The sequence below is a fragment of the Oryzias melastigma genome, linkage group LG21, assembly GCF_002922805.2.
Source record: "Oryzias melastigma strain HK-1 linkage group LG21, ASM292280v2, whole genome shotgun sequence".
Taxonomy (NCBI): domain Eukaryota; kingdom Metazoa; phylum Chordata; class Actinopteri; order Beloniformes; family Adrianichthyidae; genus Oryzias; species Oryzias melastigma.
The window spans coordinates 16,139,681-16,162,200 of NC_050532.1; the positions used below are offsets into that span (position 1 = coordinate 16,139,681).

Below are 22,520 nucleotides of genomic sequence, written 5' to 3' on the forward strand. Positions count from 1 at the left end.
AAACTGTTTGATGTAGACATCTAAAGGGTCCCAACCCACAGCTGATACTGTAGCATACAATGCAAGGGTTAGAGCATTGGTTTTGACAGATAAATTGGTCACCTTGAAAAAGTAATCTCCCTGGATCTCCACCTCTGCCAACGTTTACCACTGCTGAGAGTTTGGTGGCAACATTACACTTTACCCTTGAGCACTTCTATCATCTACTGGGGAATTAAAATGCACGTGTCTGCTCTTCTGTGCGTTTGTGTGAGCAGCTCTTGTTTTGAATGTGTTTTCGTATGTGTGTGTTTGTGTACTCTTGCCTGCAGGCAGATGGTCAGGGTGCTACTCAGAGCTCCAACAGTACAGAAAGCGTGGGCCAACCATGTTTCTCTTTAGCATAGCACCCCCCCCCTTCCCCATTGGGAGTGCCACTAATCAGTATTCACCATGCATCCTGATGTGAGTGTGAGGACACACAGCACCCCCTAGCTTTATTCTAACAAAATGAACCATAAGCAAACACACGCTTTACAGCTGTCTTCTCATTGATGCAGACACTCTGCTTGGTGCACGTTTAGAGGCTGATATGTGTCTCTCTGGCTCTTTCAATATATGCCTGCTCCTATTATTTGACAATAATAAGGATGTGTTGCTGAATACTAAACAATGCTTCACAAAAATATGCATATCTTATTCCCAAAGAGTCTAAGATCCAATCATGAGCTGGGTTTGTAATCAACTACTTGTTAATATTGAGCCTTTGCTGAACAAATAGAAGATGGGTTCCTGATACAGATGGAGTGGGATGTGTGTGTTTGTGTGTATAAAAAGGAAGCAAGCATTTTAACGTGCATGCATCAGATTAAAGACTTTTATTTTCATTGCATTTCAAAAACAAAAATTAATGTTTTATCAGGGAAAAGTGTAATTATTATTAATATTAGATGATTTATTCAACCTGAGCTGTGTTTTTTTAATCTAGTCAGTTGCCACATACATAATCTATTAAATTTCAAAATAAAAGGTTCAAATAATTTACATTTTCAATCATGAAAAGTGTAATCTAACACTTTTTTAGTAACATTTACTATGTGAATTGTTATTTTATGCTTTGAGCTGCACAAGCATGAGAAGGGCTCTTTTATAAATAAAGTTTGATTTGATTTGTCTTTTAGCTAAAGGAGAGACAATTTTTGAAGGATAAGAACTTAACCAAACGTAGTTTTACTTTAAAATAAGGGTAAGAAGGGGAGGGATTTTACAAGTAAGTTTCTTCCCACTCATTTTCAAGGAATTAATCAAACTCTACTTGATTTTAGTTAATAATTATGATATTTAATTTATCAAATGTGACATATGTGTGTCCTTGTTTTTGTTTGTTTTATATTTTCTAATTGACGCATTTCATTATTTTTGTAATGAGTTTGAAATATTTGTGTTTTGACAATCTGTGCTGGAAATCAATCAATCAAAATGTAGTATTCATTTTAATAGAATTTAAAATAATTACATCCATCATCTAGAACTCACCATATTTACTTGGCTCTTTTTCTGCAGGAAGACTGGAGCGTAAGATCAAGTTGTTGAGGCTGTTCAGGTATGCTGGCATTGTGTGCATCCCCTCAGGGTTGAACCAGACCTATAAGGATGAAGCCAAACGTGAGCAATGACGCACATGGAGACCAATACTCATATACATTTATGCCATTCTCACAAAACACCTAAACAGAAAACAAGATGCTGAAAAATAAACACCTTATAGTTATTGGAACACTTAAAAGCTGGCTACAGTAAAGGATATTTATGATGACACTGATGGTGTAACCATCTAGCTCCATTTGCAGGCTCTGCACTTGCAGCCAAAAACATTTTTAATTGGGTTATAAATATATAAACTTTAAAAAAAACCTATCAGTATGACTGTTAAAGTGCTAGGCCGGCAGGACAGACACTTACTTTGGATAAAGTGCGGTTTTTGGGGACTGTCAACAGATCCATTTTCAGGTCGACTGGAAGTGGCATGCCAAAATCAAAGCCACCATACCTAAAAAATAAGAGACATTGTGATCAAACTGTTTAACCTAAACAAATATCTTCTTTTTTCGGCTTCGTTTGCAGTGAGATGTTGCTCAATAGATTAAAAAATACACATTTTATAAACCATAAATCTTCCTGTAGAATATAGTCCATATCAAGAGGAAAATGCTTCTGAAAGAACATCTAAGAAATTAGTATATTATATATGGGTCAGCTGTCTAGACTAAATTAATAGAGCAAAAGACCCAAACATTTTTCAAAAACATTTTTAAACTAGGCTAAGTCGTGGGGATGATGAAATATGAGGAAATATAACTATAAAGAGCAAACTAATTTATGATATAACTACTGAGATCTTGTTAGAACATTATTTCACACAGTTCATCCCCTCATGGTGTATTTATATCGTCCCATTCGTCCAATTAATGAGAAGTCAGAGCGACGATTCATAATAAAGCTGCAGGAATTGGGATGTAAACAGGGTTTTTTTTTTTTTTTTTTTTTTTTTACCTGTTTCTGATGAAGTCATTGGCTGTAGCCAACAGGTAGTTCTCCACATTGATGCCACTCAGGTTGTAGACAATCTGAGATGATGGGATCTTCTTATGTGGGGGTTGGTAGTTGTCCTTCTGGCAAACCTGCAGTGTACGGAAGACGCAAATGGATTACACTTGCCCCCATTTAAAAGAAAATCTGCGCTGAGAACACAGAAACTCACTCACTCGCACACAGGATCAGTGCTGACCCAGCCTCACCTGTTCTTTTTGGTTGCATTTACAGACAGTAAATGGTTTGGAGCGGTTCCCTCCGGAGCTCCAGCTGCTTGTGCTTCTCGTGCAGACACTTTTAATAGGATTGAGGGGAAAAAAGGGTTAATAAAAGGAAAGTGAAAATGCAAACAAACGCAAAAATGAATATTGAATGGGGGTCAGCACAAGACTAATACCAACATGTTTACTGTGGCAGAAAGAGAGAAAAGTGAATTTCTGTGACTCATGAAGCAGTTACGAGCGTGGGTCATTTTTGCAAAATGGGAAGTTACACATTTTCTTTGATCAAAGCTGTTTGAAAATGTGTTATAATACCATACTGTGTGAGCTTGTGTGGGCTGTTGCTACCACACTTCTCTGCTAAATATGATAAGGAGGCTTAATGAACAGAAGTCACATTATAACACTACATACACCTGTTAACCCTCGTCCCGGGAGATTAACCAGTCAATAACATTTGCTATTGTCTCTATTTTTTTTAGTTTTTGCTGCATGAGTTCCAACCCTGATTGCGAGGAAAAAGCTCCTCCTATAAACAGGAAGTGTTTCCAGAATACAGATGATTCTGTCACATTCCAGAGTCCTGCTGCAGCCCTTCGGCCACATGTGTTGGGAGCTGCAGGATAATAACGAGGAGTGTTGGTGGGCGACGGTGGCATAAATTCAGTATAAAGAAATAAGGAGAAAAAACATATGTGGAAAGAATAACAATAAGGAAAATGTGAAAAAAGGTCTGATGGTAAAATGAGCATATTTGAGGAAAAATGAGCAGCTGGAGGTGTAATTACATACTCTTTATCAGACATTTCAAGGCAGCCATTATCAATTCCAGGGAATGACATCATGGTGTTCACGAGTTGGCTGGATGTGGAGTTTTGGTTTCTGCATAGACAGAAAAAAACAGCACAAACTCTTCACTTAAAGAAATAACGAAGAACATTTACAGTTAATTAATGTAAAGCCAACAAAAGTCTGTTTCCAAGAGACGAGCAGGTCAAGACGCAGATGTCTCTGACTCACCGTCTAAATGAAGTTTCACTTGTCCTAATAGAAATCTGGCACATGAACAATTTCCTAATTAACTAAAAGATGTGCGGGCACAAAAAGGAACACACAGAAAATGATGAACTGGAGAGAAAGCACATCTGAGGATGCTTGACTTGCCACTTTTAATTGAAGTGGGTTTACTTGGTACGAGCCACATCCTCCCTTTCAACTCAAAAAGTACCTTCATAAATAAACAATTAGTTTTATTGTTATTAAAGCAAATTAAAAGAGGGATAGGAGGCAGAACTTCCTGACATTCTTAAACTAGAAAACTTTATTAAAAAAAAACACATGTCAAAATGAAAATCTAAAAATCCTATCTAGTCTGTTTTAATTTAAAATTTAAGATTAATAGGGGAAAGTCTACATCACGTCTGATTTGGACTGCTAGGTCATTTTCGCCATGACTCCTTGATGGAATGACGCTGTCTGCAAATTAAACCATCTAGCAATAGTCTAAAAGTCTTCACCCCCTCCGCCTTTGATCTCACATCACAGCTCTTCATCTGAAACACCACCTTGTGCTCTCTCTAATCCTCCTTAAAGTACATCAGAATTTTATTGAGGCATGGTCTGAAATTAATTTTCCAGCAAATGTGGCATATCATCACCCTGTCAATGATTTTTCTTTTTATATTTCTATACGCTGAAAAGCTTCCAAGCTGCATTTGTGTCTTTGTTCAACAGATTGGTGATACTGAGTTTGCATAAAACATGAGGATATACTGCTTCCCTGTATGCTTAGGTTTTCTTAACTTTCAATCATTTTTAAGTATAATCAAAACAAGATAACAGGACTAAACCACCACAACTAAAGTTGCTTTTAATTCTGTCAAAAACATCTTGCAAAGTGCATTTTTTTAAATCCTATTTTTTTGTTGCCCAATATGTAACAGACTTTGATAATAGCTGTTTTTTTATATTATTGTTCAGTATCAGAATGATATCTTTGGTTTGACTCCGCAAATAAAATATATTTTTTTAAATAACTGATTCATCCCTCCATCCATTTTCTTTCATTTTTTGCTATTTCCCTGTTGGGATCATGAGGTTGCTGGAGCCTGTCCCCACACACTCACACATGAACACCCAGGGACAATTAAAGAGAAGTCAGTTGACCTATGAATCCCGTTTTTGGACTGTTGGAAATAGTCGGAGCATCCAGACAAAACCCATGAATGCACACTCCACACAAAAAGGTCCCAGCTGGGATTTGAAACAAGACCTAGTGCTGTCATACGATTAATTTTTTTGTGCAATTCATTAATTGTGACCTATAATTATTTTTAATCTAATAATTGTTGTAAATAGCCACCTTTTTAGATATTTTCCTTTAAATTCATGACATTGTGGAACAGTAAGATATCAAAATACAACTAAAAAATTATATTTTTGATTTTTTTCTAATCTAACAGACTTTCAACCTTTACTTTTACACCAACAAGGGGTATTTTTTTTTTATCTTGAACAATTAAGAAAATATTTAATAAAGCACAAGAATAAAATATCAGGTCCACAGAGCCAACATTTAACACATAAAAACAGTGGGAAACCCTTTCTTTAGCAATCCAAAAATTATCGACCACAAACTTCATATTAATCGCCTAATAAATGTTGACAAACCTTATTCCCCAGTTTACTGTTCCATGCAATCAGCCCTCCACATACCCCATTCATTTCTTATGAACACCTCGTTGGCCTTTCTCCCTTGCATAATAGATTAAAGAGCTGTGGCGTTGTCGGCTTGTTTGACAAAGTCACATATTGATGGCGTCACAGCAACAATGTGTACACAGTGGTACACAGACACAGAGAATGATATCTATACATTCCCATTGGTGAAAAAGTGAATATAAAGCCCTCATTAGGTTGTTTTTTATTCGTAGTGGTGGCTGTAGTTTCTCTTCTGTAAAAAACTGACCTGAAGAAAGAGTAACTTGGTCCAAGATTGTAGAGCTCAGGGCTGAGCTTCAGCTCCGGGTAATGCTGCAGATCGTTCTTGATGCAGCTCAGGGCCATAGCAAACAGCACAAAGACAACAGGAAGCACAATCTGAGCGATCAGACCCTTCCAGTCTCTGCGGCTGTGGTGGAACCTCTTAATGAGGATGGCTGTCATCTGCTGCCAGGCCAAGGCCATTCCACTGACCACAAATGTACTGGTAAGATCTAAAAGACACATTTGTCATAAAAAAAATGTTATTGGAAAAACCTATAAAGTGAAAGAAACTGGAAGAAAAGAGGTGTAGACAGGGAGGAAGAAGATGAGAAGAGCAGTAAACGTACTTGACTTGTCGTTAAAGTTAGAGGCGCTTTCAGAGAGATCTGAAGGGAAGCTGGCGATGGATGAGGTGTCAGAAACGGTTTCTGACACAGTCAGAGGCCTATCCTTATGTTCACTACTGTCATTCGTCAACTGGAGGAACACCTACATGAGACAAAACATGCATAGTTCACGACAGGCTGTATTTGTTCATGTCCACATCCACTTTTGTGGTGTCGCTTCAGGAGGTGTTCTTAGGCGACGACGGGCTCACCTCCTCCAGAGTGGTGTCGGAGATGCCATAACTCCCAAGCTGAAGGTCGTTAAGGTTGGCGTCCAGAGCTGTGAGGAGGGAGCGGTATGAGGAGGCGTTTCTCGAGTTGAAGGGGGGCAGTGAGTAGATCATGTCGCCGCCCTGGGTGTCTTTGAATCGGGCTTCGGGTATGTGAGACTGGATAAAAGCCTTAAGCTCAGCAGAATCCATCTGGTCAGATTGGGCATTTTGAATCTATTCGAGGAAGAACATAAAAAAGAAAAATTTCTTAAAACATGAATTTATTGTTTTTTTAGGTAGACTTGGATTGTCAGCTTTGAGTATGATCATCCCCAACTGATGAGTTACAGATATTTTTCAGTTTTTTTTTTATTGAAGTTTTAAAAATAGAAACATTTTCCCACTTTGATGACTGAAGAAAACAAAAATGTTTGCAAAAATATACAGTTATTCCTTAAAAGAAAGAACAAACTGCTCGAAAAGGGGTATCTGTATTCAGAATTCTGAAACAGTCTGCTGGGCTTCATTTTATTGGGATTTGGTCTATCTGCCAGATTTTCAATATATCTGATACATATCAGACTATTGCAATATGTCAAAAGCAGCTGAGATAAAAGCCTGGGATTTATTTCCACTTGAGCGGTCCTGCTTGTACATAATAATGGATTGTGAAATGTTACAATTTATACTGAAGATACAGCCCTGTTAAAATTCCTCATCTCTTTTAGGATAAAGGTTTCAGCTACAGCTATTCAACTTTGACTTGTGCTCACATTTTACATGGAACCTCTGCGATGAAGAACACAAATCAATAGTGGAGTTTTACTGCGGCCAGAAGAGTTCACAGCGTTGCATGTCAAGATGATTACCTTCTTGGTTAGGGTGAGTTTGTAGCCTTGACCCAACTTTTCTTTCAAGTAGAAGGGCGATCCGCAGCATTTTAATCCTCCTGTCTCCAGGAAGGCAATCCGGTCGCTCAGCACTTCAGCCTCGTCCAAGTGGTGGGTAGACATGATGATGGTACGCTCTGAAAAGAGGCACACATATATAAACTTCTGTTTTCTATCGAGGCGTTGTAATACAGAAATAAGCTACTCAATCGGCTTTTGTCAGAGTTTAAAGATCCGTACAATAATAAGAGCAGCAATGACAGTAAAATTATATTGGATTATTATAAAGTAGTGGACTTTCTCTGATGAAAATAGTGATTTGGGTGTTTTTAACATATTCTTTTTGCCATTTTTCTCATGATGGAGGGTCTATTTAAAGAAAATTAGGCATAAAATTGTATTACTGAGTATTTCTTTATTTAAATTGTTGCAAATTAGGAGCAGACACAATTAAAAAAGATTGTATTTGTTACGTAGAAAATAAGCTGGAGAGGTTACACATTCCCTGGTTTGCTCCATTCTGATGCATGTACCGGTAAATCCCCAACAAATCAGAGGCAAATTTCTAATGAACTACTGCCGCTCTGCAGGAACTATGTCCTCGAAAAACAAACAGATATTTTGGAATTTGGCTAAAATTGTCATAATCATAATTAAAAGACGATTGCTTTTAAAATAGGCCAAAAGTTGATTGGGGTGAGTGTTAAAGCACAGCAATTTAAAAAATCCCTATAAAAATGAATTATTTTCACTTTTACCCTGTTTGGGTAAGTAAAAATGTTAATCTCCTTATAGAGTTTGTCATTTTGCAGCCACTAATACTTGAAAAATGAATCCATAAAATACAACCTATAGTTTCCGTATTCAGAATAATGTATATCATCTCCTTGTAAGGTTCCAGGTGAACTGTGCTGCTTTCAAAGCTCTCCTCTGACATGTCTGGTCTGCTTTTCTGTTTTAGCAGTAGGAGTGTGAGGTGTCATGCACATAATTAAAATTCCAGAGCTGAATTCTGCAGAAAATCCGGCCTCTGAATACATTTCAGGAAAAATAAGTCTGCAGAAAACAAAAATTCATATGACAAGGTCAGGAGGTTACTGCAGATGTTGGCACCACATTGAACGTGTCTAACAACACAAAGAGAGACTTCTTCTCAAGTTTAGTTTAGAAAGAGAAAACTTTTTTTTTAAACAAAATGAAAAAAAAAAGAAATTACCAGACCAGCTTTTTGTAAAAATATTATCTGGACAAACTGGGGAAAAATAAGGTTGTTTAACAGGAAATACCCCAAATGTTTGATATGTTTTGATGAAAAGGTCATCCTGTCAACTGAAAGGTACTGTGATGAAATTCCTAATTGAGTTTACGATTCAGAAAGGCTTTAAAAAGAATAAAATATCTTATTTCTTGCTTAATTTAAATGTTTATTTTGTTTTAAAGATTATCTCCATAATGGTAAAATTTCTAAGAGGCTTTTGTAGTGAAATATGTCAAAAGTTCTTTTGATTTTCTTTTACACTTTCTACTCACTCTTTTTTTGTTGAATGATAATATCCCAGATGCTGCGCCTGGAGCATGGATCCACACCCGTGGTGGGTTCATCCAAAACCACCAAACGAGATTCGCCAATAAAGGCGATGGAGATTGACAGCTTGCGCTTCATGCCCCCCGACAAAGTGCCCACCCGCTTGTGTCTGTGGGGGTACATGCCGGTGTCGTTCAGGATCCTGACCGGAGCAAACAAAAAAGGATTTAGCATGGAATCACAGAAACATACATATTTTTTCATGCAATACAACCAGCCCTCTGACTTGAAGTTTGATTACTTCCATTAACTACCCAGCAGGGGGTTCTGATATCTTAGACCCACAGGGGGCCACAGCTTCTTGGCCTTAGGTACAGACATTATTTTATTTTTCTCACTTTCCTCAAAAAAAAAAAAAAAAAAAACATCTGCCTTTGACCTACTATTATCTCCAGCCACATATTCAGAAAAGTCTTTGTGCCTGGAGGTTTTGAAAAACACCAATTTATATTCATTTAAATTGAGAAAAAACATAGTAAACAAAACAAACACAACGTATAATCTAACAAATGGTAAAGTAATTTCACAGGTTTTAATGGACAGCTGAAGAAAACCAGCAACATTGGTGCTAAAAAAATTAAAGTGAGAGAAAACATATATTTTTTACAACATTTGACAACAGTATTGAATGCTTAACAGTCATTGACTGCTTCTTATTCCAACATTTTTAGACGTAAAAAGCTATTTTTAAAGTGACATCCTCCCAAATCTCAGGGGGCACAGCCCTTAAATCAGTTTCACTTAAGCCACCTTAATGTGGCGCTGATGCTTCCATATTTCTCTATTGAGCTGGTTATTTTCATTGAGCAAGAGCTACCAAAGCTCGTGAAACTCATAACCACCACGCATATTTCATTTTTATTGAACAACCACGCCAGAATCCCAGCAAATGACACTGTTTAATGATGTCTTCAAAAAGAACAAGACGTAAAAGAAGATTGATGAAGCATAAACTGCTGCCAATGTATCATGAATAAGCTTTGAGACTATCTTTAAGTCTTAGTTTGTGAGTTTTTTTATATATATATATTTTAAGTATATTAAGTTATCGTAGGTGGATGAGGGGTTACTTACGTGCGGACTTGCTCGTGCAGCTCTCGGGGTGACCAGTGCGGCGCTTTGATTTGGCCGTACAGCAGCAGGTGCTCCTTGGTGGTCATGTGGTCAAAGAGGACGTCATATTGCATGCAGACCCCCAGTTCTTTACGAATGGCGTCAATGTTTGTTTGCATGTCTATGCCGTAGACGTCTATAGATCCGGATGACGGTGGGAAAAGGCCGGTGAGAAGAGACCTGCATCCAGAAAAAGTTAGAATATCAAGAAGTTTTCAAAAAAAAAAGAAAAAACTAATTGGATAATAGGACAAAAGGTGTCCTACTTTGATGTGCTTTTTTTTCTAAATGATCACTTTGTGCCAGCACAGATATCAGAGACCATAAACCCTTTTTCCTTTCTTTCTTTCTCTTCATTTATTTATTTTAGTGCTGTTAAATCTACTGCTGCACTCATTACATGTCCCTCTGGATAAAAGCATCAGCAAAATGATTCACGCTTAAAATGTAAATGTAAGTGCTCGGCTTGATGATGACTTGTCAGGCTATTCTCTTGTACCGTTCATTTTCGGTGCCAGAATCAAACAAAAAAAATATCCCTGTCAGCAGCAGATAAGTAAGTGATTAAAGGGATGCACAAATCTTTTATTAAAAGTGGTTTATACCTGAAAATTTGATGTGTTTTTCTTTAGACAGCTAGAATTTGCTGATACAGTTGAAAAAATCAGAAAAAGAACCAGAACTGTTGACACACGTACATGGTGGTGGTTTTTCCCGCTCCGTTGTGACCGAGCAGGGAGGTGACATGACCCTCATAAAAGGAGACGTTTAGGTTTTCAATCGCCGCCTTGTCGCCGTAGATCTTGGTGAGGCCGTGGAGTGAGACTCCCACTGGGAGCGATGAGAAATCCTCCCCGGTCTGCGAGGATAGAGCGCTCTTTCCTGAGCAAACATGGGGGGAGGGGAGAAGTTTAAATCAAACAAAACTGAACAAGGGAGCAAAAAATCAAACATGATGACAATTGGAAGGGTCGGTTGACTGGATACCTTTGGCTTTTTCTTCAGAAAAGAAGTAGGGGTTTTTCTCCATGACGTTAGCGTGGAGACGTCCTTTGCGCCCTTTGCTGCTCGCCCGAATGCCGTAGCACAGGTCAGTCCAGAAGGACAGTTTGAAGGGGAAGTACCACGGCGCAGGAATGCCATATTTTCCTATCCCACATACACAATATTAGCAAAAACATTTTGACAGCACAAAACTGAAAATTTAGTAAAGATTGGACAAGGCATTCAAGCAACACCAACAAATACACAAATAGACCCTTTTCACGCGGTGTCACACAAAATGGCGAGTGTGCAAAGTGACTTTAGAACAGCAAAGCTGACTGCTGAACGCTGTTTAAAGCATTTTCTGTAAACAATATAAGGTAACCTCACCAATTGTAACCGAAATTTGTCCAATATTTATTTCATAAATGTCCAACCTGGTTCTATTCTTTCGTTTCCCTCTTAGATCATTCACAAATCAAAGTACAAATGTCAGTAGTGCCGCCTGAAGAAAGCAGCACAGCTGCTTCCCGTAATTGGTACAGATGGTATTAAAGGAGTCATGGATTATTTCTCAAGTCAAAAGTTTGGCAAAGATTACAGGTACTCCATTGAATGCTGATTGGTTGATTGTGAAAATATTTAAGATTTTCGTCTTCAAATTTATGCTAACGTTAGCTTTCCACGACAGGAATGAGACGTAGAGCTGCAGAAGATCCTTTCTAACCAGTTAAAGTTGCTTACATTTCCATGTTCACAAAATCACTAAAAACAGAGCTAAAGTAAGACAATTTCAATGGGTCTCAAAGTAAAGAAAAACTAATTACTGTTTCGTTTTTTTCTGACATCGCTCCCCGTTGCTTTTGCTGATAAATGTGTCTGATCCCAAAAATAACTCATCACCGTCAAAAAAATATTCTAATTAAAAGCATTCCTCTTTTTACAATTACCTCTTAAAATACACAAAAAACAACAGATGCCTGTTATTACAACAACTAAATTCACCCTTGGGCTCGGTTCAAACACACGCGGCCAACATGCAGCAATGTGCATCCTGGCTGCACCTATTACGTGCGGCCAACATGGTTTTCCATCAGTTTTTGTGCTCAATCACACTTAAAACACGTGTGAATAACACCAAGCAAAATAGAACCCATTACAATAATATCTGCTCATATGAAAGATCAATATTTTCAATAGAACCTAAAATATTGAAGGATTATTCAAATTTGTATTTTGATTTGTGAACGATCTAGAAGAGTGAATGAAAATACAAATCGGCAGGACATTCATAAAATAAATATTGTACAATTTTCTGTTGAAATTGGTAAGGTTACGTTTATTATTTACATAAAAGTGTGTTAAATCGCTTTCAGCTGGCAGCTTTGCTGTTTTACTCACATTTCCGGCCCTGTCGCCATTTTGTCTGACATCACAGTGAAAGGGTCTATCATGAGTGAAAAAGAAGTTACCAGGGAATACAACTCGAACATAAGCCCCAATGATGAAGTAGAGAACAGAATCAATGAGCATGAGCCAGCACAGCCACCCAAACGAGCTCATGTCTCCTGCGATGGGTGAGTTGTATGCGTTGCTCCATTGTACACCTAAAAAGGGAGGACAAATACAATTGCAGTCAGCTTAAGAGGATCCCCGCAGTATTCTGCTGTGCACGTGCCCGTACCTTCTCCTTGGGTCTCAAAACGAGAAACATATTGGCTGGCATAGCTGAAACAGGTGGGAGAGAACAAACTCTGCAGGAAATTCAAAGAGAAACGACACATTAAAACAGACACAAGAGAATAAAGCAACAGAAAATGACCTTCGTGTGGTTTCTCAGTTATTACTTTTCCCTCCACTGAAAGATTATTAAAGCATTAATACAAAAGAGCTAAAAGGAAGTGAGGAGTTTTATTCCAAATGATTGTGTATTTTTTTAAGTGCTGCAATTTCTGAGAAATCATGTGTTCTCACCAGGCCACTCTTTAGGTAGAAGCTGAGGTCAGACTCCAGGGCCAAGACCACGATGAAGGGGAAGAAGGCGAGGATGTAGAGGAGGCTGCCACTTAGACCAGCGATGTAGGTCTTGTTGAAGAAGGAGCTGACCATGTAGCTGAAGGCTATGACACTCAAACCATAGTCGCAGAGGTACAGGAAGACCAGGAAGGCGTCGCTGTTTGGCAGAATTTTGCCAAACTTGAGCACAAACGTCACGACTACGGTGGTCAACAGCAGATAGGCGGTGCACTCCAAAAACCATGCAAAGAAGTGGCTGAGCGGATTGACTCCCATCATTTTCATGTACTGTAAGAGTAAGAGCTCAAAGTTAATTATTTTAAGCTAAAAAAAACAAAGTCACATGTTTATTTATCACTGTAAAAGTCAGTTTATGGTTTAAGTTAGGGTCTGCAACCTTTGCTAGTAAAAAAGTCAGCTGGGCCTATCTCTTACTGATCAAAATCTAATAGGAGCCGCAAAGCTTTTTTTTGTTTTGTTTTTCTTTAAGGAAAATTTTATACTACTTTACATCATTACATTGTTGTTTTATAAAATAAATATGAATTGTATTTATTTTTGGCACAAATAAAAACATGAATATTAAGAGAAACCAGCATTTTTTCAAAGTGTAAGGTCGTTTTTTTCTTTTGACAGAAGCTCATGAGACTTCCTTTCAAAATAAAAGACTTCCTGTCCTAAACAGGGACATCATAATGAAGCTAATGTACTCCTGTGAAAGGTTTTAAACAATTTAAGACAAAAATGACATTTTCTCTTGTTATATTTAAGGCTTATTTTGGTGAGCCGTCATCTTTGATGACATGATTGGTGAATGATCCAGTAGAAAAAGTATATGAAGAATACACAAAACAATGTTTCTTAGCTACTCGTCTCTGCATAGATACTAACTATTGTTATGGAATATAAGACAAAATGTTCTTTGAAGACATAAAATAGAGAGCAATCAAATAAGATCAGACTTTTTGCCAAAGTTTTGCCAAATTTTGCCACTGAGGGACAAATAAAGGACTATGTTATCTTTTCTGATTGATTTCTGAATGATTTTGATTGGTCCTTTGTGTTAACCCCACCCAAAATGCCACAACGGGGCGAAAAATGTTCTGACTCAAAAACAACAAAAAATAGCTGAAAGTTTAAAAAAAAAAGATTTGAAACTTAAAAAAAAAGGTTTGAAATTGAAACTTTGAGTTTTGAAACCTAAAAACCAGAGTATTTGAAGATGAAAATAATTAAGTTTATTTTAGAATAGCAAAAAGTTTTGGACATTTTATTTTTTTTGGCCAAACACCAATATTTTTTCAAAATATTTTATTTGGCTTTCAAATATTTATGGCCCCAAAATAGCTCCATACATGTGGCTCCGGAGCCTCAGGTTGCAAACCCCTGGTTTAAGATAACAAGCTACCACAGCGGCATTTTTGTTCATCTAACATTACCTCGTGTAACCTCAGCTCTCTCTCGTGCACCAGCTTTTTCACGAAATCAGCCACGAACAACAGCCAGGCTATCATCAGCAACAGAGGGAAGACAAAAGAGAGGGCCTCCAGGTACCTGAGGAATACAGAGATGCCAACTGTCAATCAAATTCCATGCAATTCCAACATCCCCTCAGATGAATGAGTATTGAGTCAGTCACTGGCTTGACAGGGAGAGGAAAGAGTTTGGAGAATTTGACAGGTGCATTCTCAACGTTACAATCTTTCCCCCCAAACTGCTGAATCTATATTCTATCCTCCCTCGATCCTGCTCTGTTATACCAGGAACAGGGATTGCTATTTTTCATACAATGCAAACGTCTGTCGCAGGTATGGTGTCAACATTTGTCCTGTTGAGCTGTAAATCAGATGGAGGGAAAGGGATCACTGTCTTAGGGGTAACCAGCAAAGGATCAGGCTTCTCTCCGCTGGTGCTTCCAAAATGAGATTTCTGACATATTGGTCTTAAATCTCACCCAAGGGCGACCCCCCCCCTCACATACACATAAGTACCCTGCTGCATCTTCTGGAGTTTATGTACAAGCATAGATCATTTCACGCTAAAAAAACTATTTTTTTTCCAGAGATAATGCATTTCCTCTGATGTGTTTCATAAACAGAAATTCATAAACTGACTATTCATGTGTGCTTCCAGAAACTCACTCGTCTCGCAGATGGCACGGATAGGGGAATGGCTGCAGCTGGACAGCCGTGTCAGTGACTTTCTGCCCACTCTGCAGTTCAATGATGGCTCGATCAATGTTCTCCTGCAGGTAGACGAACCCCCTGTTGTAGCGCATCGTCTGACTGGCCGAGATGTACGTCTGCTTCACAAAGTACGGGTTGCGCACTTTGTCCGTCCGCATGACATTGTCCATGTGCATGCGGATGGTGTAGCTCATTTGGGGAGGCAGGGAGGATGAAGAGGCGGTGTCTCTCCTCTCACGTTTTTTGGATGAATCTTTGGAGGATTTGAAGATGACACCTTAGGGATATAAAAGAAGCACTGATTATTTTCTAGGAAAGACTTGATTGGAAAGCAACTTCCACCACAATCATTTTTATATAGCTTTTATTCTCCTTATCGGAACTCATCATGAAAATGCAAACACGTGCTAATAAAACAATCAGAAGTACAACATATTAGATGGTTGAAAACCTGAGATTTAATCCCCTTTGTTGCACAAAACCTAATTAAAATCACTCCGGGATTTTCCTCATTACAATGTTGAAGTTTAATCAATATCATAAACCTATTTTACATTATAATATTGATTTACGGGAATTAAAATGGCATGCACCTGACACAGCTGTCAAAGTATGCAAAATTAACCGTCACCACATGCACATTAAAAAAAACACTGATGGTCTTGAATTGATGAGAAGATGTCAACTTAAAAAAAAAAAAAACTACATGAATGATGGAGGAATTTTCTTTATGTTGACTCACTCGCATACAGATCTCGGTTTTTGGCAAGCCCTTCTGCAACAGCGTTAAGCTCCACTTCTGAGTCGTAGGCACGGTAACGGTCAAACTTTACGCAGGAGGAGATTTGCATCATCAAGGTGGACAAGGTAGTGATCTGGTCAAGAATTTCTTTGTGGCTGTCCAGCATCTCTGTCATGTTAGCTGTGGGAAAACACACAAATTAAAGAGCTTACAAAGCAATACTTTTGCCTGAATAAAAAAAATAACAAGGGCTTGAAGAAATATAATAAATATAAGTAGCCTATTTTTTTTAAGTTTAAATGGGTAAATATTAGGGGTGTGTATCGGCAAGAGTCGGGCGATACGATATCCTGATATGTATCTCACGATACGTATTGCGATATATCCCAAGACTGTGCCAGAACAAATTTTCACTTTTTTTTAATAGTATCACTTATAAAAAAAAATCCCCAAACTATACTTTAATATTACTACATTGTGGTTCAGTGCGCTGTGCTGCCAACTAGTGGTCGGGGTTTAGGTGGAAAACAATAGTAAGACGTTGAAGGACGCTTATAAATAATTAATAGCATTTTAAATTAATACAAGTGTCAACAAGTAACGAAATATAGCAAGAAGAAGAATTGATTTTTCCCTAGTAAATATGTGTAAATAAACATATACACAATACATTTGTGCAAAGGTATTAGGGGAGAAAAATACTACCATTCCTTTATGTTTATTCTAGCTTTGGGAGACAGTTTAGCTCACAAGTACGATAAGGTATTACTAATTAGTAAAACCATTAAAAATAAGAGAATAAAGATGTAAAATTCTGACAGTCATAATATTAAGAGAAAAAAAAGTCAAACATTTCCCAGAACAGTTGTAAAATTGTAAGAAAAAAAAATCGCAATTTTAAGGGAATAAACCATAAAATTTTAAGGAAAAAGGCAAAAATTTAACAAGAGAAACTAGAATTATGACTAAAAGACTCATTATTTTACACTAAAAAAAGATAAGGTTTCATATGTTAAAATTATAGCATGTCATAGTCTCTTATGGCATAAGACAAAAGTCTCTGTACTAAAACAAACACAAACAATAACAACAAAAATAAAGGAACCAATATTGTGTTTCAGGATTTGAGACTTACAGCACATTCATTGTAAGTAGTTTCTTTGGCGCTGTTTTCACAAATAAGGAACATTTTTTTTAAGTATAAGGACATAATAATTTGCAGGAAACTGGACCTCTTCGGAAGATTTTTGATCCAGAAGAAGAGAATTTCCGGCAGGCGCGCCGCTTATGCCGCCGGCAATATAGTAACAGAGGATTAAATGCATTATGGCACACGGATTCCTCTAATAAACTAAAGCCTTATGGCACCATAAATCGCTTCATTGATGGATTCAGTCGGCGTGAATAATGTGGAGGTTTACACCACCAACTCTATTTACAAAAAAATGGAGTAGAGCTCAAATAAGGAGAGGAACTCCTAATTTGAGCCAGCTTTTGCACACTTTATATTCCAAATACAACACTTGCTCTGCAAAACTGATTCTGTTAACAGTCACTGAATCAAACTCCTCATTGGGTTCTTTTTCCTGGAGCACCCAGAGACTGGAACAAGTTACAAAAAAAACCCCTAGACTTTTATTTCAAAGAAAGCTTTTAAAAAGAATCTTAATGATCATTTTAAAGAAAAAATTTGGCTATAACCTAGTTTTAGGATTCTAATAATTTTATTTAATTTTTTTTATTATTATTTTAGTGTCTTTATTACTGCCTAATTTTTTTTGTGTCTCCTATAACTCCTACAATTGTTTTCTTTCTCAAAAGTTCTTCCCTTAAGGCAACAGTTAAAAATATATTTAATACCTGGATAAATAAAAGCTAAATAAATAGAATAAGAAAAGAAAATCACAGTTTTTTCTTGTAAAAATATCACTTCTTTCTTGTAATTTTGCAAGTTTATTCTAGTAAAGTTACATCTTTTTTTCCTATACATTTTTGTAAAAACTACAACTTTTTTTTCTAATAACATTACTATATAACTCTCACAAAACTACAACTTTTTTCTCATAGTTTTACAACTTTATTTTTTGCAAAATTACAACATTTTCTCATAAATATTTATTGATTTCTTTTTAAGGTGGCTCCTAACCCTCCATCGTATATAAAGAATCAATAATACCAACTCAATATTATTGGTGGACTTTTGGTAGGATTTCTTTTTTCAGTTTCAATAAGATCTTCAGTACAACACCACCATGCTCTCATCCGCCTTTTTATCAACCACCACTGTCTTGAGGGACCAGATTTGAACAAATTAGGCTTGTTAACAGAAGTTAAAGGTGTCCATTTTTCTATTATAATTATCTGTTTTCTATTTTACAATGAAATGAAGTTGTGAGAGTATTTCTAAACACCTTATCATAAGATGTTAATCACTGAGGCTACAAAAACACAATTCGCCTGAGTAAATCTAATTAGTACTTCAGTTTTACTTGCTTGTAGTTGTGCATTTAAACAAACATGCCATAATGGAGTAATCTAATTATGGCATGTTTAAATAAAATCTAAACACATTTTCCTCTTTGGCTGCTCTACATGAAAAACAAATCTATTTGTTAAATAGATAAATAGATCTGGTAAACTTTGACCGCTCAGCCACTTCTTTGCATGGTTTTTGGAGTGCACCGCCTATCTGCTGTTGACCACCGTAGTCGTGACGTTTGTGCTCAAGTTTGGCAAACTTTGATTTAAATCCAAAAGTAATTTGCAATATTAAAGCTATGATTTAAGCATTAATGACTTACATTAAAAAGGTGAAACATTTCATTATACTTAGCCTTTTTTGATGGTTAAAAACAATTGAAACAAACTCCTAGTATCTACAGCTGACATGTCTGCAAAGCTTCACTCACAGAATTTTCTGAGAGTCTCCTTCATGCTGTCGACGTTGATGTTTGTCTGCATTTCAATGAAATTCTTCACAAAGGTATTGCTGAGCGAATTCTAAAGCAGGGAGGAGAGACAGTGATTAGTGAACATTATCAAGATTCAGTTGCTGAAATTTACTGCTGCAGACAACCACACAGTTTATCTGTAGATCCTCAAACTTGGCCGGGATAATCAGATAAAAGGAGGGTAGCTCTGAGCTTTCATACCTGCAGCATTGGCAGAGTGGTACTGAGGAGTTTCGAATAGCTCATGATGTTGTTGGAAGATTTGATCCACTCCTCAGAGTTTTTCCTCAGATTTCCAAACTCGTCCAAGGTGGCATTGGCCTAGGCAAAGACAAGAGAAGGACGGAAATGAATAAAAATCGCTGTGTATCAGCAAAAACTTCACAGAGCGACTTGCTTGTGCGTGTCTCTGGCTCTGTGAAGGACGCAGAATACTAAAGCACAGTCAGACTTGCTCAAAATAGAATCACAATTCACAGGTAGTGGTGCATACAAATACAGCCGGCATACACCTTCTGCAACTCTGGCTTTCCTGTTTCCAATCTAACAGTGAGGGGGTAAAGACTTCGGATTAAGACATGAGCTAAAATATCTAGAAATAGCTTTAAAAAAGTAAGTTCAAGTAAAGTCAATGATGAAAGGAGCATAAACTTTATAATGTCCAGGAGGTAAACAAGTAAAATATTTAAGCAGCTCTTAATTAGAAAGAATACTAAACACACAGGAGTAAACACAATCTAACATGCTATAGGAAGGTGAAAAACATGACCTAGTTTAGGAAATGTTTCTGTTTGGTAAATCTACACACACATAAGAAATACATGTGTAAAGTTTTCTTAAAAGGTGTTTTCTTTCAAGACTAGAACTTTTGTACCTTTTTCATGATGGCTCTGGTTTCAGGGGTGTCAGGGGTGTAAAGGATTTCCCCCATCAGCATGGGTTTGAGGAAGGCCCAGGCGATGGCTCCGCCTGTTGTGTTGACCATATCCAGGTACATGTTCATGCAGAAGGGAGCTGCACAAGAAGACGATTACAGAAGATGAGATGTGTGGACACTGCAAAAGCCTAAAGCTGTTTACAAAAAAAAAGATAAAGTGTAAAAGAAACACTGACTATGTGTATAAAACTTACTGGAATTTCGTGGAATCTTGAACCTATCGATCATCTCCTCTCTCTGGATGTTATTGAGGAGGGAGGGGCTTGGATTGGATATGTCGTGGAGTTTGGAGATTCCAAATAAAGCCAGGATGCCGTTGGTACACAAAGCACGGGAGATGGTCACGAAGGTGGCTCGGCTTGAGATGGTGGTCCTCAGTCCTTTTGTCATCTGGGGAAATAGAAATGTAAAGATTTTAGTATGTTTAACTTAATCTACATGAATTCAGAGTACTTTTCTCTCTCTCTCTATAGCACATTGTGTTCTGTGCTCTGATTGGCTGTTGACCAAGTCGATTTTCTGCCCAGTTAGGTGGTTTTGCTATAGAATTTGTGAGCAAAAGTTGATTTGTGCAGGTGATTTGATGGTTTTTAGTTAGATGAAGTTTTTGGGTATTTTTATGTGGGGGTTTGACAGTTTTTAGATTACTTTTGGGCAGGAAACTGTGACTATCTGGCAAAGCGGATCTGCTGTAGAGTAGGTGTTCAGCTTCCCAGAGCTGCATAAATCTTTGATCGTGAGCAGATCTTTTTTTATTATTATTTTATTTTATTATACTAGAGTTATTTTTCTATAAAAGTGTTGACATTTAAGAGTTTAAACAAGAGAGAAAATGTTAATATCTGCCAGAGAAATGTGCATAAAGTGTGTAATAAGGAGTTTTACAGCCTTAAAACATCTATAATCCTAATTTGCAGATTTCTCCTTATACAGGATATTTACGGATAAACGATTCAGTTGTGAATAGAGGGTCATCACCTGTCTGAATTCAGTGTTGGATCCTAGATTGAGGTCTTTGACGGAGCCCAAGTAGCTTTGCAGTTTGCTCACAACTGGAAGAACCTTGTCCATCATGTCAGTTAGAACTTGAGAGACTTTGAGCAAAACTCCCACCACCTTCTGCGTTTCCTCGGACAACACCACCTATAAGAAAATGGAAAACAATCACCGGCTGTTGAACTTTTTGCTATTAAAACCCCTTGTTTTTTGAGGTAGTTAGGAGTCACATGTTCTCATAGAAAGGAAAATATTTCTTTTCTGGACTAAAATCCACGAATAAAGTTTCATTTCCTGAATGGACAAGCAAAAACACATTTGTGTCCCACAGTGTAATGTCTACAAAATAACCACTTTGTATTTCTTTCTTTTTGAAATACACATAAAAGAGGGGGAAAAATTCAAAGCCTTACTCTGTAGATGAGTTTCTCAGTATTCATGTGTTTTGCTGCCAGCAGAGACAATTGGTACCACTCTCCCAGAGATAAGTGGCAGAGCGTCTTCTGGATGGCCTCGTCTGTTGGTTTCGTGTTGTCTGACGTTGTCGTGTTGCAGTGAGGCATGTTTACCATCCAGGACAGGATCTGTTCCAAATGGTATTAAAACATATTGAGAGATGCAAACTAACAGGTGCACTAAGAGAGAAAAACGCAAGTAAACTGAAATATTTTCTTAGGAAATAGAGCCACGGGTTTGTAATCTGAAGCAGATTATTTTCAATATGTGAAATAAATCAAAAAATCTAAATCATTCAATTAAAAATAATTGATAATTAACATGTTAAAATAATATTTAACATGTGCATCATATCACCTGTACCTATTTATAGGATCTCTGCTTAAACTGACCATAAACATGCCGTGGCTTACCTCCAAGTTGTCATTTGGTAGTGTCGTGTTCATCAGCAAATCGAGATCAGCAGGGTCTAGAGCCAAGTGCTGCTGAACATCCTGAGCAAAGGCTGCTCTGTTCCTCAGCATCTCAGCGACCGTCATCACTGCAGCAGCAGAAGTCAAAGCAATTAATGTAAAGATCCTGCCAGTGTTAAATGGATGTCAAAATTTGCAGTCAATAGGCCTGATAAGATGATTTTACTCTGCATTTTCTAACTATGACACACTAGGAAATGAAAAGCTAGCTATAGAAAACTAACACAATAAGCAATTAAAAAACGGACTAAATAAAAAGGTCACCTGGTAAGGTGACGTTCATGTCGAGGGAGTCGAGGCTGGTGGTGTTAAAGCCCAAAGCTTCAGTCAACACAGAAGTCCTGTGTAAAAAAAATGTCAAGAGCAATTAAAGACAAATGTTTATTGTTGAATTCAAACAAGTGCCAAAAGTTGTAATGTGCTTCTATGATAACACTTGCACAATGTTAAAAAAACATATTAGCAATAAAGATCAGGGGAAATGTGCCTTTTTAACACACAAAATAACAATGTTCCACATTTGTGAGACAGATCAACATAGTATCGTACCAGTTTGCGTGGATTTTATAGTTCTTGGGTTCTCCAATGACAGCTTGGAAGATGAGGTCAGACATTGAAGTGCTGTTCTTGGCCAGTACCTCCAGGCTGGGGAGGTACGTGCTGCAGAGCTGCCCGGGTTGTAAAGAAAGCCCGGACATCACCTGCTGCATGGACTGAGTGCTCTCCAGGGGGCACAGCTAGAAAACAAGAGAATCAAACATAAATCAAGGTCCAATATTAACTTAAATATGATTGCTGAGAGGTTCTCCACTTTTT

General features: G+C 37.5%; 1 protein-coding gene across 3 annotated transcripts in view; it reads right to left on the bottom strand.

Moving 5' to 3' along the window:
• The window catches only part of abca12 (ATP-binding cassette, sub-family A (ABC1), member 12), a 67,851-nt gene that overhangs the window by 14,306 nt on the left and 31,025 nt on the right, over positions 1–22,520 (bottom strand). For 2 of the 3 annotated variants that reach the window (XM_024286515.1, XM_024286516.2), the window contains 28 exons: positions 22,254–22,441; positions 21,969–22,045; positions 21,645–21,772; positions 21,189–21,359; positions 20,758–20,922; positions 19,974–20,169; positions 19,717–19,856; positions 19,044–19,163; positions 18,801–18,891; positions 15,892–16,071; positions 15,105–15,426; positions 14,403–14,517; positions 12,922–13,251; positions 12,632–12,701; positions 12,420–12,554; positions 10,951–11,112; positions 10,662–10,845; positions 9,925–10,143; positions 8,796–8,992; positions 7,245–7,402; positions 6,376–6,609; positions 6,125–6,266; positions 5,761–6,007; positions 3,585–3,674; positions 2,778–2,865; positions 2,533–2,660; positions 1,942–2,029; positions 1,516–1,624 (listed from right to left, as the gene is read on the bottom strand). In XM_024286515.1, coding sequence (XP_024142283.1) covers positions 1,516–1,624; positions 1,942–2,029; positions 2,533–2,660; positions 2,778–2,865; positions 3,585–3,674; positions 5,761–6,007; positions 6,125–6,266; positions 6,376–6,609; positions 7,245–7,402; positions 8,796–8,992; positions 9,925–10,143; positions 10,662–10,845; positions 10,951–11,112; positions 12,420–12,554; positions 12,632–12,701; positions 12,922–13,251; positions 14,403–14,517; positions 15,105–15,426; positions 15,892–16,071; positions 18,801–18,891; positions 19,044–19,163; positions 19,717–19,856; positions 19,974–20,169; positions 20,758–20,922; positions 21,189–21,359; positions 21,645–21,772; positions 21,969–22,045; positions 22,254–22,441 — 4,474 coding nt within the window. Of the gene's footprint in view, positions 1–1,515; positions 1,625–1,941; positions 2,030–2,505; positions 2,661–2,777; positions 2,866–3,584; positions 3,675–5,760; positions 6,008–6,124; positions 6,267–6,375; positions 6,610–7,244; positions 7,403–8,795; positions 8,993–9,924; positions 10,144–10,661; positions 10,846–10,950; positions 11,113–12,419; positions 12,555–12,631; positions 12,702–12,921; positions 13,252–14,402; positions 14,518–15,104; positions 15,427–15,891; positions 16,072–18,800; positions 18,892–19,043; positions 19,164–19,716; positions 19,857–19,973; positions 20,170–20,757; positions 20,923–21,188; positions 21,360–21,644; positions 21,773–21,968; positions 22,046–22,253; positions 22,442–22,520 lie in introns of those variants that run through there. The other variant, XM_036209634.1, reaches the window with a different exon arrangement.